Source organism: Podarcis muralis, chromosome 2 (genome assembly GCF_964188315.1).
Source record: "Podarcis muralis chromosome 2, rPodMur119.hap1.1, whole genome shotgun sequence".
Classification (NCBI taxonomy): domain Eukaryota; kingdom Metazoa; phylum Chordata; class Lepidosauria; order Squamata; family Lacertidae; genus Podarcis; species Podarcis muralis.
In genome coordinates this window covers 99634227-99652802 of record NC_135656.1, presented here as the reverse complement: position 1 = coordinate 99652802, position 18576 = coordinate 99634227, and the positions used below count along the sequence as shown (strand labels likewise).

At 42.7% G+C, this 18576-nt stretch overlaps 1 protein-coding gene and 1 long non-coding RNA gene across 9 annotated transcripts in view; one reads left to right on the top strand and one right to left on the bottom strand.

Moving 5' to 3' along the window:
* ADAMTS9 (ADAM metallopeptidase with thrombospondin type 1 motif 9) overlaps window positions 1–18576 on the bottom strand; it is a 136751-nt gene that overhangs the window by 15148 nt on the left and 103027 nt on the right. For 6 of the 7 annotated variants that reach the window (XM_028719490.2, XM_028719491.2, XM_077925063.1 and 3 more), the window contains 3 exons: window positions 11020–11193; window positions 3561–3731; window positions 549–743 (listed from right to left, as the gene is read on the bottom strand). In XM_028719490.2, the coding sequence (XP_028575323.2) occupies window positions 549–743; window positions 3561–3731; window positions 11020–11193 (540 nt within the window). The remainder of the gene's footprint in view (window positions 1–548; window positions 744–3560; window positions 3732–11019; window positions 11194–18576) is intronic. The other variant, XR_003705384.2, reaches the window with a different exon arrangement.
* The window catches only part of LOC114591868 (uncharacterized), a 31097-nt gene continuing 18278 nt past the window's right edge, over window positions 5758–18576 (top strand). For both annotated transcript variants that reach the window (XR_003705386.2, XR_003705385.2), the window contains exons 1-2: window positions 5758–5989; window positions 11045–11210. This is a non-coding gene — a long non-coding RNA (uncharacterized LOC114591868). The remainder of the gene's footprint in view (window positions 5990–11044; window positions 11211–18576) is intronic.

Sequence of the window (18576 nt, the reverse complement as noted above, 5' to 3'; positions counted from 1 at the left end):
CAGATGGAGGAGCTTGCAGTCCATCTTGATGGAGTGGGGGGGGGGGGATCGTGCCTGATTTAGCCCCATAGCTGCCACAGGATCGCACTGGTTCTCCTTGAGGACGGGGATTATTGGCAAAGAGAGAACACCTATGTGATGGAAGGAGAATCTCCCTGTAGCTACACTCAAACCCAGAGCATATTCTGTGCGTTGGCTGCTACTTCCTGTTCATAGCAACTGGTTGTTCAACTTACAGCTCATCAGCAAAATTTGCAATTTTGTTAAGCCACCCAATCAATGCAGGCTGAGCAGGGGATTAAAAATCATGGATTTTCCCCACCCCTCCTTCCAAGTCAGGGAAAAATGAGTAAATTCAGATGTGAAAGACTGTGGCAGATTAATGTGATTTCCCCCAAACATCATTTCCTATTGGTTCGTCAAGGTACCTTTCCTTTAAGACAGATAATATTCCCCACCCCCTATATTTTCCTGTTCTTAGAGCAGAGTGGGCTACACATTAATATTAAACAACAAATAATAAAGAAGGAGTAAGATTAGAAACATACACTTCCCCAATTTCCAACTCTCCATGATGCCAAAACTGGGCACTCGCCTAGATAGCATGACTGCACGTTTGGTGGTTGTGTTCCTGGACAGTTGACTGTGTTCTGATAACCATACTCATAATGATCCTTCCCTGTGTAAATTTCACTGCAGGAAACCAGCCTTTGCCTGTAGCCTTTGCCACATGTCACGGAGCACTATGGGAAGAAAGAAAATCAATTTGTTTTGGTAACATTAGGGACGCTCAAAGTAAGCTTTTGACAAAAGAATAAATGACTTAGTCTTTAAAGCCCTAAACGGCCTTGGTCCAGTATACCTGAAGGAGCGTCTCCAACCCCCATTGTTCTGCCCGGTCCAGTGCCGAGGGCCTTCTGGTGGTTCCCTCGCTGTGAGAAGCCAAGTTACAGGGAACCAGGCAGAGGGCCTTCTCGGTAGTGGCACCCGCCCTGTGGAACGCCCTCCCACCAGATGTCAAAGAGAACAACAGAGACTTTTAGAAGACATCTGAAGACAGCCAGGTTTAGGGAAGCTTTTAATGTTTAATAGACTATTGTATTTTAATATTCTGTTGGAAGCCGCCCAGAGTGGCTGGGGAAACCCAGCTGGGTGGGGTATAGATAAATTTATTATTATTATTATTATTATTATTATTATTATTATTATTATTATTATTACCACCCCATGGTAAAACTTACCAGCCAAAGCCCACCAAGCACTGGTGGGATCTGGTGTTTCCCATTATTCCCTTCCTGCCCTTAACCACTCCTACCTCTGATATTTAAGGCCACTACCTTATACCCTAGTCAGCACCTCCACTTTATGTGATATATATCCTCCTTCCCCCTTTTGGAGCAGGCACCAAAAATGAGATAGTAAAGGATCGGAAAAAGATTGTCCTCTATTCCCAAGGAAGTTGGCCACCAAATTTGCTATTCCCTTCTTATCCCCAGACAGGATTGCTAGTATTCTGTCTCTGCGACACAGTCTGAAAATTCAGAGTGTGCCAAAGAGATGAAAAGGAGTAAAGCTGCTCCCACATGCAATTTCCTCCCTACACTGCCCAAATGACATTATTGTCATCTAAATGCCAGGCCTTTTCAAACGTTTAGTCTGGATTTCCTCTTACTGCAATATATATATATATTATTAGGTAAAAATAACACTGCTGGTGTGGAAGATTGTTAGCAGAATGTTTCAGTGAGTGGTTTGCAATAAGTAGGATTACATTTCCATGTGTGGTCTCTGTCACCACATTCCTCCTTCGGTTTGCTCCCCACATGAGCACAGCTTAGCAAAACCCACTTTAAGGGAACTATTCCATCAAAATATGAACAAATGTGGGGAATTCCCATGCAGACGATCATTGCAGCACGCACATAAAGACTTAAAACAAATTAATACAGAGATTCTGCAGAAGACTTTTTTATCAGAATTTTGGTATAATTTGCTGTTGTCTACCAATGCACACGCAATCACATTGTTTTTACATGGTATGGGGGGAATAAGCTATTATGTGCTGCCATTGAAGAGAGTGCATTTCCCCACACTCCCGTGGTGAAGAATATATTACAAGTTACTGCTGGATCGAATATCCTGTGGTTTCCCTGTAGCGTAATATCAGGGAGTCTATGGGCCACACACTGTAATCTGCAAACAATTCTACACAGGAAATGTTTCCACGGGATGTCAAACCAAAGTAAAACAAGGTGGTTGCAAAAGAAGCAGATGAAGATTTGCCTGCAATGCTAAAAAAAAGAATAGAAGTTCTTTGCCTTTATACACACCCCTCCTTCAGCATCAGTGCCTAAGAAGAGCTTGAATCTTATCTTTGAAGAAGAGTTTCATATATAGATGGCAAGGCCTCATGAACCTAACTGAAGCATGACTATGTATGCAGGACTGGAACTATGGCAATTTAAAGAAAGAATATGCTATGGAAATTTGCTTTGAGGCCATTTGGGAACAGCACCATTTCTGGTAAAGGGCCGGAAAACAAAATGGAGGCACCTCCAGTGGCAAAGGCACAATCTCTGTTGACTACCCAATCCCTTTCCCTTACTCTTTACCAACTCCTGTGTCTCTTTTATCACTCCATTCCCTGCCCACCCAGAATCTGAAACTGTAGAGTAATTAGGGAATATTATGCAAAATCCACCTGCTCTGGATAATTTATTAATTTATTATGGCAGCACCATTTAGATTAGTAGTACAGAAATATAGCCAGGTCTCTCTTCTACCCATTTAAGGAACGTACCAAGAACCATCACCTCCCTCAATAATCTAGCTTTGGGATATAGGTGAGCCCAAAGAAATGTATAATGGGGGGTCAGCTGAATCTCTTAGCTCCTTCTTGCACCAGACATCCACATGCATTTTCTTTTCATGCTTCAACTCCATTCTGCTCTAAACAAATTCCCTTTTCTGCTAGGTGAGCAATAGCACTGCCATTTCTCGATGGGGCTTTCCCCCGGTGCAAAATGCTTCTTCATATGATGCAGAAGGAACAGGCCAGGATCCGTCTGTTTCCTTCTGTGCTGAGCTCGGGCATACATGGGAAGCAGCTGATTTCTCTTGACAGGTGTGCTCAGCGTTGTGGGGGCAGAACTGCCAGCCCAGATTTGCTCAAGAAGTAGAAATCTGATCTTTGTATTTACGAGAAGGAATTGTAATTTTCAAAGTTGTCAGGTAATTCCTTAGCCTTCTCCCTCCCAGCCTAATTTTCTTTTTCTTTCCTCAACAACAGGACCAACAGTGGGCACCTCTGCTGGGTATAAAATATAGGGACTGAATAGTAACCTCTCCTGCTATCATTCCATATCCTGACCCACTTTTTGGCAAACAAATCAACCAACGTAAAGTGCTATTTTGCAGAACACCACTCATCAGCTCTTGGAGAAAATCAAGGAGTATTATAATATATGATTTGCATATATTATTCTTGGCATTCTGGGTGGATGCAATTGACCAGAGCACAAAAGCAGAGGCTCCCTCTTTTTGCCTTCCTGCAGACTTACCTCTGACCAGTCCCCTGTAATCCAAATGTATTCGCACGGTGCCAGGTTGCAGGCCTCAATATCAGGCGGCCTCTTGCTTGAATCGCAGTGAAGGCTGTCGGCCTTTTGCATATCTTGATCCACACAGGTCACCTTGCGATATCTGGAGCCTTCGCCACATGTTTTGCTACACTGTTGAAAGAAGAGATCAGAAAGAGAGGTTGGTGACCGTGTGGCAGAACTGATGCAGCGAGGGAGAAATATGGTGGACGGCAGGACTGGTGTTGGCTGTTGAGGGAGATGTCCTCTCTTGCTTTTTGAAGTTTTGAAAAAGCTTCAGCTGCTTCCCACTTCCCTCCTTCTGTGCTGGATCGAGGACGGAGGCTCCGAACACTAGCGGCGCATGCCATGGGGTGGAACTGGGAAGCCGCCCTCATGACAATGGCTCGACCTTGCACCACCACATGCCCCATGACTGGGGCTTGGAGTGGAACTTATCTGAGGGACAGCCAAAAGGAGAGAGGCCTAATTCGAAGCATAAAGGGTAAAGGAACCCCTGACCATTAGGTCCAGTCGCGGACGACTCTGGGGTTGCGGCCCTCATCTCGCTTTATTGGCTGAGGGAGCCGGCATACAGCTTCCGGGTCATGCGGCCAGCATGACTAAGCCGTTTCTGGTGAACCAGAGCAGCGCATGGAAACACCGTTTACCTTCCTGCTGGAGCGGTCCCTATTTATCTACTTGCACTTTGACGTGCTTTCGAACTGCTAGGTGGGCAGGAGCAGGGACCAAGCAACGGGAGCTCACTCCGTCGCGGGGATTCAAACCGCCAACCTTCTGATCGGCAAGTCCTAGGCTCTGTGGTTTAACCCACAGCGCCACCCGTGTCCCAATTTGAAGCATACAATTACCCAATTAATAGGAATATGCTGGTAAGTCTACTATATGATTCACACCAACACATGGTCCAGTGTCACTCCTCCTTCTGCCAGCCTCTATAGCTGTCATGTTTAGGTAGATATATTAGAACCATGGTGGCAGATACAAAATAAAGTTCTGCGGACCAAGGAGGTGGAAGAGGCCCTAGGATATATAAGCACTGCATGTGATATATGGTGTGTTTCTTACTTGACAAGATCCTTCTAAGCAAGCAGTGGGGAAGAAAATGGGTTTGCGTTTCATGGTATGCCATAACTTCATTCGTTTATTTAATTAATCGAAATGTGTAACCCATCGTTCAGCCTTCGAGGTATGTTTTTGACGTTGGAAAAAAATACCCCACAATTTAAAATGCAATGAAACAAAGCAAATATAATCATAAAGCACAGCAAATGAAAAATACAGACAACGAAGGAAGAACAAGACCCATAGCCTGCACTGGAAAAAGCGACAGTGAATTGCATTCCATCTGAATGCTACCGATGAGCCAGCCGGTTTCATACATACCTCAAGGTTGCTAAGAGAATTTAGGCAGGGCAAATGGCTCCACAGCACAACTTTAAGGTAGTAAGGACTAGGCCCTAGGTGGGCAAAGGCCAGAATTTGCACTTTGAATTAGGCCCAAAGACAACCTGACAGCCAGCTCAACTTTTTCAGCACTGGCAAGATGTCCCTATAGGAAGTCCCTGTTTGCCACCAGGTTACACATTTTACCCCAGCTGAAGGTTTCAGACCATCTTCAAGGGCTGCTCCACGTAGAACGTCATTGCAAACAATTAAATAACAGTAGAATAAGCTTACTGGAACTCAATGAGAATTGTAAACAGGACCGCGGAAAATTGAACCAGTCAGGGACAGAGGTTCAAATAGAGGCCTTAATGAGGTTGTAACCTTGTTTCCAACAGGCTTTTCGTGTCAGTCTGGATTTACTACCAGATGGCTTAATTCAGCCTGCACCTCATCCCTCAATAAATAACATGAAAACTAGTTCTATGGCAGACAAGGTGCCTTTTTTGGCAGTTTATCAGTTTGAAAAAGAGGGGGTTGCGGGTTGGAAGTGGTGTAGGACTGCTGGAAAAAAGATATCCGAAGGACCAAGTGTTTAATGGGTGCAAGATCTGGACTGTCATTCATGATTTCTTATGAGGAAGATGTCAGGGATTTAAAGGTTGGTGGGTTGTTGTTTTTTAAGCATTCCTTGAAGTCTGTTCTGTCACATGGTAGAGATTTACGGAGCACAGACACACACACACACGCTCACACACGCTCACACAAAACCAGCACACGGGGAGCCTGGAAAGCGTTAGAAAACCAGCGTGACCCATCAAACATTCACCTCCCACAAAAAGGGCCGGCAGTGTGAGTGGGGGAGGGGTCCCTAATGCTTTCCAGTTGTGTAGAAGTTGTAACAAAATTTGCGAGAAACAGACAGAGGGAGAAAGAAAGAAGAGAGTGAGGGACTGGGGAGAGAAAGGAGCAGTTGCTTTGGGAACAAAGTTACTCCGATTTGGGTAAGTTCTGCCAGTGCATGCTATTTGGTGATCTTTAAATGTGCTACCTGGATCTGTTTCAATGTGTTCTGTTCACACTGTGCTTCCTACAATCTTCCACACCATCTTTTTACAAGCAGTTCTGCAGGAGACAACAGTTCAAGGCTGAGTCCTCCTTTGTTTCTTGCTTACAGAAAGAACTAGGCTGTGAGCCATTGTAGTGAAGCTCAAGCCACAAAAATTTTACACCACTTGAAGTAAGTGTTTCCTTGCAGCTTCTATTGATCCTCACTTGTCACTGCACAGGATTGGAGTATCTCTGGACCTTAAGACAGCAGCAGAATGTCAGAATGTGTATCTTTTCTATATATAAAAACCACCCCCGGGGCCCACAATTGATGTGGGAGTTAGCTGAGGGTAAGAAACTCTGCCATGTATGCTGTTAATGCAACATATTGTGGGAATTCGAGGACAAGCAAATCTGAAGGAGAGAGTTGTTGACTTCACCTTGAACATTCTCTCTGCTCTCTGAGGAAAGTTTGTTCCTTCAGAATCTGAAGAACTGGGAATTGCTTTTTATTCTTCCTTTCTCTCCCAAGTAAAGGGCGAGGAAGAAATGTTTTATGCAACTGTGAATGTGCTAGAAGGAAAGATATACCGAACGTGGGAATTCAACAACCTGAGCAGACCATCCCAGTTACCAGTTACTGCAAAAGTGCCCTCATGGTGCTAACATTTTACACACACAATATACTGTATATATATTTGTGTGTTAGGCAAACAATCCTTCAGACTCACTTACAACTTTATTCTGTGTTTGCATAACTAAAGTATGTATTACAAATGTATACTTTTAATCTGTTAAGAGCTACACACCCTTTGAAACAAATACTACTATACACCCACAATGTACCTTCTCTCACACACTGTTTCTTCTTCTTTTCAGGCTGTTTGATTTTAATTTTTTTTAAAAAAAATATTCTGTTTCTTGCTTTCCTTTTCTCATATATGCCTCATAATCCCACAAGCATCTGATCTACCTGTCTAGAAAATGTTTACGAAACGAAGGAATGGGAAGACAAGAGAGGGGCAACAAGGAGAGTTCTCTATTTATACAATCTAGCAAAAGTTTCTTTTTGCTTTTGCTTTCTTTTACTAATCTGCTGTGAAATCTTGACTGTGTAGGGCAAGGTTAACAAATGCCGGCTGCTATGAAGCCACAGACACCCAGAACTTTCTGGTACATTCCTTCTCATTGCTTCTGAATAACGACAAGTTATTCTCCACCTTATAACCTTTTCCATAATCAGATCCATTTTTAGAAGGCTCTGGAGAAACATTTTTAAAAGCACCACAACAAAATTTTTAAGGCAGACATTTGTTTTTAGATTCATTTATAACCACATGTGTCAGCACATGTGCTGGTACATCACTGTTTTGTACTAGATGGTGCGTATTCACATAGAAAGATGCCTGACCCTGTTTGCAAAAGATGAGCTACAGGTGAATTCTCCAGGTGAATTCCAAGCACTTGGATACATCAGGATATGCTCAGACACAAGTGACTAGACCAAGGTTGCATTCACACAGCAGCTTATTCCATTTCCCCCATTATATCTGAGCTTTCATACCACACAAAAACCGCTTTTGAAAGTATAGTGGAGTAAACAGAACATATTTAGTGCTCATTTATGTGGGGTTTTTTTGTTTTTTTTGTTTTTTGCAAACAGGTGTCTTTCTGGACCAAGTAAAAGGGAAATAAGCACTAAATTTGTGCCACATTCTGATGTATTTCTGTAAGTGGCTTTTATGTCATTTGAAAGCTGAACAATAATGCAGAAAATTAGGGAAACTTGGGGAAACAGAAAAAATTGTTGTGTGAATGTAGCCATTGGATTCAAAAGGGCCAGCCTGACATGAACGATTTGGGGATCTAAGTAGTCATTTCTAGAGCTGGTTGACTGCCCAGAACCATGCCTCCAGTCGCCAGTGTGAGACACACTCAAAGAGAATGACCATTTCTAGATTCTGCCCAGACACATCCAGATGTATCCTAGGTTTAGCATATATCGGAAATATATACACTATTGCCTTTTCCTAATACGTTGTTCTCCAGATGTTTTAGATTACAATTCCTATCAGCTCCAGCCAGTGTGGCCCCTGGCCAGTGCCGATGGGAGGTGTGGACCAAAATATCTGGCATTACAATAGCTATTCACTACCAATGGGGACAGTATTGAAATCTGTTTCTAGAATAGCAAAATTAAAAAAGTAATTGTATTCAAAGGAAGGTGATCTTACATTTAAAATTATTTAAAGAGGCGCGTTTTTTTAATAGAACAAACTTGCTTTCTTCAATTATCCTGTATCAGCTCAGTAGATTATATTGATGAAAAGAACAACAACCCTGGTAATCATTTGCCATGCATAGTGGTAATTAAATCTGCTTATGCCGTCCACTTCTTATGTGGGGTAGATCAAACGCTTCTCATTTAAAAAGCTCTGCCTTTTACCTTCTGAAAATTAAGCTTCCTGCTTTAATTAACAAACCAAGTCACCAGCATTAATAGGTTTGTGAACATGTCCTGGTGTTTCCTTAAGAACTTAATGCTTAGCGTTTGCCTGAACTAACATTCCGATGATCGAGCCGACTCTTGCCCACAGCAGCACGTCTACTCTATGCCTGCTTGCCAAATGAAAAGCGCTAATGCAGGATTTAGCTAGCATAGCAGAACCGATAAACTTTCTTACTGCATGCTAGGTCCAACAGGTGTGTGTCAGTGCTTCTGTAATAAATCTGCCACATGTGTTCCTACTGGCTCGTGCTGTAGCACTGAACACAGGTAAGCATTGAAAAGGGGGCATTTTGCAAAGCATGGGCTCATTTTCCATAGCGTATCTCCAGACTTGGTCATGTAGAAAGCATAAACAAGGTTTCTAGAGAACGGAGAAAGCCACCACACTGGTGCGGGAACTCGGAGGGAGATCTTATTATACCTATAGGTAAAGGTAAAGGGACCCCTGACCATTAGGTCCAGTCATGACCGACTCTGGGGTTGCGGCGCTCATCTTGCTTTATTGGCCGAGGGAGCCGGCGTACAGCTTCCGGGTCATGTGGCCAGCAGGACTAAGCCACTTCTGGCGAACCAGAGCAGCGCACGGAAACACCGTTTACCTTCCCGCCGGAGTGGTACCTATTTATCTACTTGCACTTTGACGTGCTTTCGAACTGCTAGGTGGGCAGGAGCAGGGACCGAGCAATGGGAGCTCACCCCGTCACGGGAATTCAAACCGCTGACCTTCTGAACGGCAAGTCCTAGGCTCTGTAGTTTAACCCACAACACCACCCGCATCACTTATTATACATATAGTTGATGGCTAATTTGTTCAGTGCTACTTATTTGTGTCTTTTTGTACCCCACTTGTTCTTTGGGGATCTCAGTGTCCCCCCTCCCACTCAAGGATTCAACCTTTGCAATGACCTGATACACGAAGCATGGTGACAGTGTGTTTTTAACTGCTGTCTAACTCCCCATAAAGAGAAATGTGATTGCAAAGAGTATCAGGAACACCTTTGCTCTGATTCAGTGTCAGCATAGTCCCACCACATTACAGTCTACTTACATCTGGAAACAATTAAATCACTTAGAAGAATATGGAACATATTGGCTAATAAAAACAAATTTGATCCATTTTTACATGCTAAATTACTCTGTGGGGAAACTGCACACCATGAATTGCAAAAATAGATGGTGATATGGGAAAACTGGATGGAAGCAGGTGTATTGACACTGGACCAACTGATATAGATAGGGAAGATGAATTTTATACTTTTGCTGTTTTAAGACAAAAATATCACCTATCAGACACAGCCCAATGGAAATATCTTCAATTACAACATCTTCTAACAAGTGTGTTTCGGACGTCAGCCCTTTCAGCTTCCGAGATACCTGAGATTTTGGAGCAATTGGACAACTCATTCAAAAATAAAAAGCCAGCAATTACTTTTTATAGGTATCTATTAACAACACACAAGTTCAATATGCAGACTGTAAGAGATGATTGGAATAAAGAATTGGACCTTACATTATTTCCCAGCCAGTGGGAAAATGTATTAGCTTCAATACCTAAGGTGTCATTAGATTTTAAATTAAGATTAATACAACAGAAAACAATATTTAGAGTTTATTGGACTCAAGTACAGTAGTATAAAAAAGGGTTAGCTAAGGTAGCTCAGTGTTGGAGATGTGGTAAGGACAATGCCTCTCTGAAACACATGTTTGTACAGTGTTCTTTACTTAACAAGTTTGGGGAGAATGTGCTGGACTGTGTAACTATGACTAGGCAGAAAAAGTTAAATCTTTCAGAGGAGAATATTTTTATGGAAGTTATCAATGGCACAACGGAAAACGTAGTAGGCTATTAGCATTTACATAAACACTAGGGCAATAACACTATACTGTACCAATTTATACAAGAATATATGGGAATATCCAGGACGCGGGTGGCGCTGTGTTCTAAACCACAGAACCTAGGTCTTGCCGATCAGAAGGTCGGCGGTTCGAATCCCCGCGACGGGGTGAGCTCCTGTTGTTCAGTCCCAGCTCCTGCCAACCTAGCAGTTTGAAAGCACATCAAAGTGCAAGTAGATAAATAGGTACCGCTCTGGCGGGAAGGTAAATGGCGTTTCCGTGCGCTGCTCTGGTTTGCCAAAAGCGGCTCAGTCATGCTGGCCACATGACCCGGAAGCTGTTCGCCGGCTCCCTCAGCCAATAAAGCGAGATGAGTGCCACAACCCCAGAGTTGGCCACGACTGGACCTAACGGTCAGGGGTCCCTTTACCTTTATATGAGAATATAGCATATTGCCCCCTCCCCATATTTTCACTTTTATATGTATCTTTGTTGTTGTTTTTCTCCTTTTCAATTTCCTTCTTTTTTTTCTGTATCACTCTTTCTTTTAGCTGAAATCACCTTAATAATATATAAATATTAAAGTCAAAGCGTAATGAATAACAAATAAATAAATAAATAAATAAATAGTCTACTTACATCTTGCCAATCCTCTGTTTTCCAGCTGTAAGAGGCACATCCCGCCATTTGGCATTCTTGTTCAGAAGCTGGCCTGCTGGCCTGACTGCATTCGGTGTCGCTAGCTGTTTTGTGAGTACCAAGGTGGCAGACAACGCTTCTCTGCTGAACTCCTCTCCCACAGGACACTGAGCACTGAAGAGGCACAAAAAGTAAGGCTCAAAAGTTTTGCCTATTTTCACCCCCAGTCTCTCTTCAACATTGGAAGTTTTTAGTTCAGATATAGAAAAATAATAATTGTGAGGTCTCCTCCAGGCAACCTGTTCATTGAGCGTTCACTCTGATTTGTTTTCACAAGTTTGTGTGAAGGTTACACAACCCCTGCTCTTTATTGAGCTTTTATTATGATTTGCTTGTGTGGAGGTTATATTATCAGTGCCGAATTTACGTATAAGCTAAACAAGCTATAGCTTAGGGTCCCACTCTCTTGGGGGCCCCCAAAAAATTTAAAAGGAAAAAAAAACCCTGGATGTACATTTCCAAAATATAAGGGGGGAAAACAAATAAAATAAAACATACATACAGCAACAGTGTTTTGTGTTGTGTAGGCTCCTATGATGTAAGTAATGGCCCCCGCCTGCTAGCCTGCTCCTTGAAATATCACTGGTTTGCTCATTTCTATATACAGTGGTACCTCGGGTTACATACTCTTCAGGTTACATATGCTTCAGGTTACAGACTCCGCTAACCCAGAAATATTACCTCGGGTTAAGAACTTTACCTCAGGATGAGAACAGAAATCGTGCTCCGGCGGCGCAGCAGCAGCGGGAGGCCCCATTAGCTAAAGTGGTGCTTCAGGTTAAGAACAGTTTCAGGTGAAGAACAGACCTCCGGAACGAATTAAGTACGTAACCAGAGGTACCACTGTATAGGGTGCCTACATTCTGCATGGACTGGTTGCAGGGCAACATGTGCAAATGTCTTTAGATACCTATTGGGTAGTATATATTTAACACAAAAAACAGCGACAATTTGTTGTTTACAAAGGACAGCTGGACGTATAAAGTGCCCCATTACCTTCGGTAACTTAGGGCCTCATCAAACCTAAATCTGGCCCTGTATATGATGTTGCATAATGCAACTGTTACCCCACACTTTCCACTGCATTTCCCCCCAGTGCTTTCCTTGTCACAAAGGCCTTTAAAAAAAAAAAAAAAAAAAAGCATGTTTGTTGTGCCAGAGTGCCAATCACACTTTGACGTGAGCAGACTGAATCTCACCAGCAAAACAGCAACAGTCTAGAAGTGGTCTGAATCCTAAGAAAGATGGTTCCCATTGCGGTTTTGTAGGAAATGCTGAAATGCTACATGCCAGTGGTTTACAGCAAGACTAGACTAAGACCCTTGTGGACCTGAGTGGCACCTCACTTCCACATAAGCAGTATTTATTTAAAAATGTTTTCATGCTATCTTTAAAGATATAAACCATCTCAGGGCAGTGTATATAACATTATTATTTTTTTGTACCCCTGCCCGTACGGGCCAGTCTTGACAGACTCTAGGGTTGTGCGCCCATCTCACTTAAGAGGCCAGGGGCCAGCGCTGTCCGGAGACACTTCCGGGTCACGTGGCCAGCGTGACAAAGCTGCATCTGGCAAGCCAGCACAGCACACGGAAACGCCGTTTACCTTCCCGCCAGAGCAGTCCCTATTTATCTGCTTGCACCCAGGGGTGCTTTCGAACTGCTAGGTTGGCAGGCGCTGGGACCGAGCAACGGGAGCGCACCCCGCAGCGGGGATTCGAACCGCCGACCTTTCGATCGGCAAGCCCTAGGCGCTGAGGCTTTTATCCACAGCGCCACCCGCGTCCCAGTGTATATAACATAAATGCATGTAAATTCTTATGCTGTGTTGATAACTGATACGACTGAAGTAATCTCAGTTGTTTCACACCTTTTCCGTTAGGGCAACTCACTCAAAATCAGTGTGCATTACTTTCTACAGGACAGAGGGTAATAGCACAATACACAAGATCACTTTTCCAACTCACCCCCTAAAAGAAGAATATAACTGACAATAAAGCTACCATTTAGTGCTGTTGAGAATCTGTTGACTGAGGCGGCAACCTCAATTCTGTATCACATTAGGGCCAGCCATGCTTTTAAGCCACCAAATTCATCTTTTTGTAAGGAAACATGTTGCGGGGCCACAGGCCTTACAGAAACAAGAAGAAACATTTCCAGCTATGGGATTCTAGCAGAATTACTCAGTGCACAGCTACATGTACAGAACTCCTTGTGCAAACGTTTTTCTCCTTCCATTGTGTGAGGTAAATGACAGATCTCAGTCACATAGAGAAGACCTGTGTGAAATTATCAACTTATTGAATGTCACAACTGGTTCCAACAGCTCCATAGAAAAATGAAGAATGGAGCTGATCTAGAAAATTGCAAGAGTGGCAAAAGGTGGCACTTGCAGATAAACAAAGCAGAGAGGCAGAAAGGTTGCCATTGTTGAAAGCTATGGAGTAACAGGATCATTATCAGGTTGCTGGATATATCCCTCTTCCCACATCATGCTACAAGCTTCCCCACAGCTACTAAAGCAGACTTAAGTGTATGTCTAATTCCATAGCTAACTATCTTTCCACTTTATTCCCCCCCCCCATCCTAATTTGCTATTGCTTTTGGAATTATTTTAACATATTCAGTCTAAAGCTAATCCTAATGAAGGTTAGGAAAAATAGTTTCATTTGTCCTTGTTTTTAGAAGATTCATTAAAATCATATAAAAGTAAGCAGTAATAATGTCTGGAGTACGTGAACAATCTTATATTTGTGAGTCAGCCTCACTGAGCTCACTTATTCACAGGGAATGTGTTACCAACGACATACTGATAGTACTCCAATCCAATCCTACACATTGTTTACAGGGAAGTAAGTCCCACAACTCAACTGGACTTTCTTCCTGGCAAGTATACATGCCTGAATATGGCAAATGGATGAGATATTATTGCTCATTAAAAGTAAAGGTAAAGGACCCCTGACAGATAAGTCCAGTCACAAACGACTCTGGGGTTGCGGTGCTCATCTCACTTTACTGGCCAAGGGAGCTGGTGTTTGTCTGCAGAAACCAGAGCAGCACACGGAAATGCCGTTTACCTTCCCACCGGAGCAGTACCTATTTATCTACTTGCACTTTGACATGCTTTTGAACTGCTAGGTTGGCAGGAACTGGGACCGAACAACGGGAGCTCACCCCGTCACAGGGATTCGAACCGCCAACCTTCTGATCGGCAAGCCCTGGGCTCAGTGGTTTAGACCACAGCGCCACCCGTGTCCCTTTTTTGCTCATTAGTAGATCCTGAAAGGCCGTTTGAGTGTGTGCAGAAGAGGATAATTAATTTTACCAAGAAAAAAGTTTAAAAGTCAAGAAGGTTTGTAGCTAAAACACAGATATTATGGCTGACATTTAGCATTTTTGAAGATTGGCTTTTGCTAATAATGCAAGGGCCATTAAGCAACACTTTAGAATCCAGTAATGTAGTATCTTTAAGCTTCCTTGAACTTATAAGATACTTGAAATACGGAGATCATGAATAACATTTGCAAGTATTAGTTTAACACGTTTTAGAGCACTTGTTAATATAAGAGTTATTAAAAACAACTTTATAAACCCAATAATGTTGTATCTATCAAGCAAAATGTCCTTGAATTCAACACAAATTATCATTTTCCTGCAAATAACAATTTCATATCATTTTCTTACATTTACAGCTAGTTGTCAATTACAATGCGACCCCTGGCAAATCACCATTCTTTATTGAGTAAACAACTTTTAAAAAAGGGCTTCTTCAGTGTTGCACACTTTAGTGTTGGTATGCCCCGTAAAGTGGAGAGACCCAAAGAGCAAATGGACTTCAGACATTTTTTTTTTTTTGGGGGGGGGGGGTTATAAACAGTTATGAAAGGCTAGTTTTATAAGTTGAAAAAGGGGAGCACAATGCAGCTTTATTTGTTCTTCTTTGGCAATCACTCGTAGCCGGGTAAGATTATCTTCCATAAATATGGTTTTAACAATGATTCCGTAAGTGACTGTGGAGGCCAATTCTGGATCCCCACGTCCTTCCACAATGGGGACATTGGTTTCTGGGCAGGAGTTGATCACAGTGTGGTTTTGCCAAGCGTGCCTTCCTCTTAGCACGTTTCTCCCTTGTGTCTTGAGTTTGAGTGTCTTCAAAGCCCATGAAACCTTTGGTAAAGGCGGTTCTCCAATTGGAGCGCTTTTTTAGGATCCACTGCTCACCCCCAAAAGGGGGAGGGGCTAGAAAAGGTGCCCTAAACATAGTCTGCCTCCCTTTTTCCCTGACTGTATTACTGCGCCCAGTGGGGTCACCACCCAGATGTGTAAAAGACAATCAAACTTTGGAACATGGAATATATGGACTTTGTCCTGAATGCAGAACTGCCATCATTGCAAGAGAGCTGCGATGTTTTAACATTGATATTGCAGCACTTCTAGAGACTCAAAGAGCAGGCGAGGGACAACCGAAGGAAGAAAAAGGAGGCTACACATTCTTCTGGAAAGATGTATCTGAACAAGAATGTCAAATACATGGTGTAGGCTTCGCTATCAAAAACGATCTTGTGAAGCTCCTGTCAGAAGTCCCTACCAGCATTAATGAGCAACTCTCAACCCTTCGAATAACAGTAACCAAAAACCAGCAAGCTACTATTATAAGCCCTTATGCACCAACACTGGATGCCGATGAAGACATTAAAGAAAAATTTTACTCTCAGCTGGGTACCGTCCTATCAGAGACGCCTAAGGAAGATAAAATTATCCTCCTTGGTGATTTTAATGCAAAAGTTGGGTGAGATTTCGATCTGTGGCCTGGGACTATTGGGAAAGAAGGAATTGGCAACAGAACCAGAATGGAATTTTACTTTTGACGATATGTGCAGCGCACTTCCCTTTGACCTTGCCGCCTTGGGTAACCCTGCTGGGAGTACGAGATTCCTGACGGCTTCGCTCACAAGGGTCATAGGAACGTGCAAGCCCACTCACCACGACAAGGTGAGGATACAGCGAGTGAGAGCTTGATCTGTACCCAAATGTGGTGTGGTGCTTTGTATTGTGATTAATAACACTGCTTATCCTCTGCAATCCTTATGGAATAGTTGAATAGCAGAATCACAGCCAGAGGAATCTATACGAAACTGTTCCCTTTAATGTATTTCAAAAAGGAGTTTATCCCTTGTTTCTCATACTTAAGGGCGTTCATTTTCAGGAATGCTATGATGATATAGAAGACTGATACAAACTGAGTTAAGCTAAATTGAACTGGAGGACTTCTCCCTATTAGTAATGAGTCAATATCCTAGCGAGGTAGTAATAGCTCCTTAGAGGCAGATGTTAGTAGTACTTATCATGTATACAGTGAAAACAATCTTGCTGTTCAGATCTCAATGTACATAACTGATATTTGTGAGATCTGTCACAATTCTAGCAAATAACTACTTTACCTGAAAGAAGAAAACGCAATTTGCCTTTAGTATTTACCTAGTACAAATCAGTATTGTGAAAAATGTTGCTTTGCCCTTTTTTAAAAACAAACAAACAAAACTTAATTTAAAATGTGCTTTACCCCTAATTAAAAAAAAATGTTGACAGATTAAAAAAAATTGTTGACAGATGAGTCAGGATATTATGCCATAATTAAACCATGGCTTAATATCATGGGTCAGTTTAGCTAACACCAGCTGTTGTGGACTATAACTCCCATTATCCTGATGGGAGTTGTAGTGAAATACAGCTGGATGGCACCATGCAAGCTCCTTCTGTTGTAGGTTACTAGCAGTAATTTCTGGGTTCGCACGTAACAGGAAGCTGTGGTTAACAGTGGTTTAGGAACTCACTCACTGGGCAAAGCAAAGCATCGGGGAATGGTTGCATATGACCGCATACCTCTCCTTTACATCATGGCTTAGGAAACCAGGATGGGACCCTGGAAAGTCACTCACTGTCCTGATAATTATTTGCCACTTCCAGGATGAGAAGCCGCCTGCCTCTGTGTACCAGCCACCAGGAAACCAAAGCAGTCCTGTTTTTGGGTTTTCCATAAGCATCTGGCTGGTGACTGCAATATACAACTCAGGGCATGCAGTCTATGCATATCCTGACTTATGTAGCCCAAGATATGATTGTGCAAACTAGGCCATAGTGACCCTTCAAGAAAATTTGTTGCTGACCAAAACCACAGAGAGTGAGAACTTGAGTCACGCATAACATTGTCGTGAGTTTTTGCCTGTTCCTCCCCTTCTCCCATAGGCTGACAATTCTGGAAACCTACGGGGCAAACCATACTTTCTGCAGGCATTTCCCCCTCCCACAAGTCCTGCCTCCAGGCACCTTAAAGAACACAACAAGGCTGCATATTTCCTTCCCTGAGATTAAAGTGCAAGGCACCATCCACATCTTTTTTCCCTTATCTTACACCCAAGTTCCTTTCCCTTGACGTAAGAGGAGCCCCTGAAACCTTGGGTGCACTGAAATCCCTTTTATATTCCCTATGACATCCAATGAAAATACTGTATGAAGAATACATCGCAGCAGCTAATAAATCCCTGCCCCTCCAAAAAATGTCGGCATCTAGCAGAAAGAGCCATGACATTCCAATGAGGCATTATTCAAACCCTCTTGTACTCTAGCAAAGCTAGACAAAATGTGTCATTGCACGGCATGGTGATGAATGATAGCCCTTTCTAGACCCGACTATATAAGGAACTACTGTTGGAACACTGACAGCAGATTTTTAAAAGTTCTCTGTGGGTGTCATTAGATATATATTTGTAAATGAAAATAAAAACCAAAAAACAAATCACTATCACCACAGCTTGATGTCCAGATGGCTTAAATTGGTACCACTCACTATACTAAGGTGACAGACATTTCGGTTTACACCATCTGAAGAACAAAGTCTAGATCTCAATGGCCTGTTCATGGGCTAACCATTAGCATACAGATTAGCTGTTTACCCCACTCGTTTCAATGGGGCGAAGCACAGGCAACCAGGCAGAGCATTGCAATCATAGCCTTTAATTGCCAAGTCACAACAGATTATCGCAGGCTATAAATCATACTACATCCTTATTAATTTGCGTCCTTTCTGAATTGGGCCCCAATCATCTGAGATAATACTTGGAAGTTTCAGAACGTCTGTTTTTATATAAGTTCAAACATCTGACAGGCCGTCGTGCGTCGGCTGGCATGCCTTCATTAGCCACAAAGATTGCTTTCAGGGCAAGATGTGATTTCAAAAGCAGAGGTGCAAAAAAAAAGAAAGAAAAAAATCCTGGGCCCAAAAATAGTATGGCAAACTCACTGCCTCTTAAAAATGATGTGCCCACACTTACAAAGGCCGTTCTCCTCAATCTGCCAATAATCATATGAGTTCCACAGAGAGCTTTCTGCTTAAGTTAAAAGACCAGCGACAGAATGTTAAGGGAGTAACCAAATTATACATTTGACTAAAGCTGAACTAAAGCTGCCTGCCCCAAACCAGCGATGGCGAGTGACTCA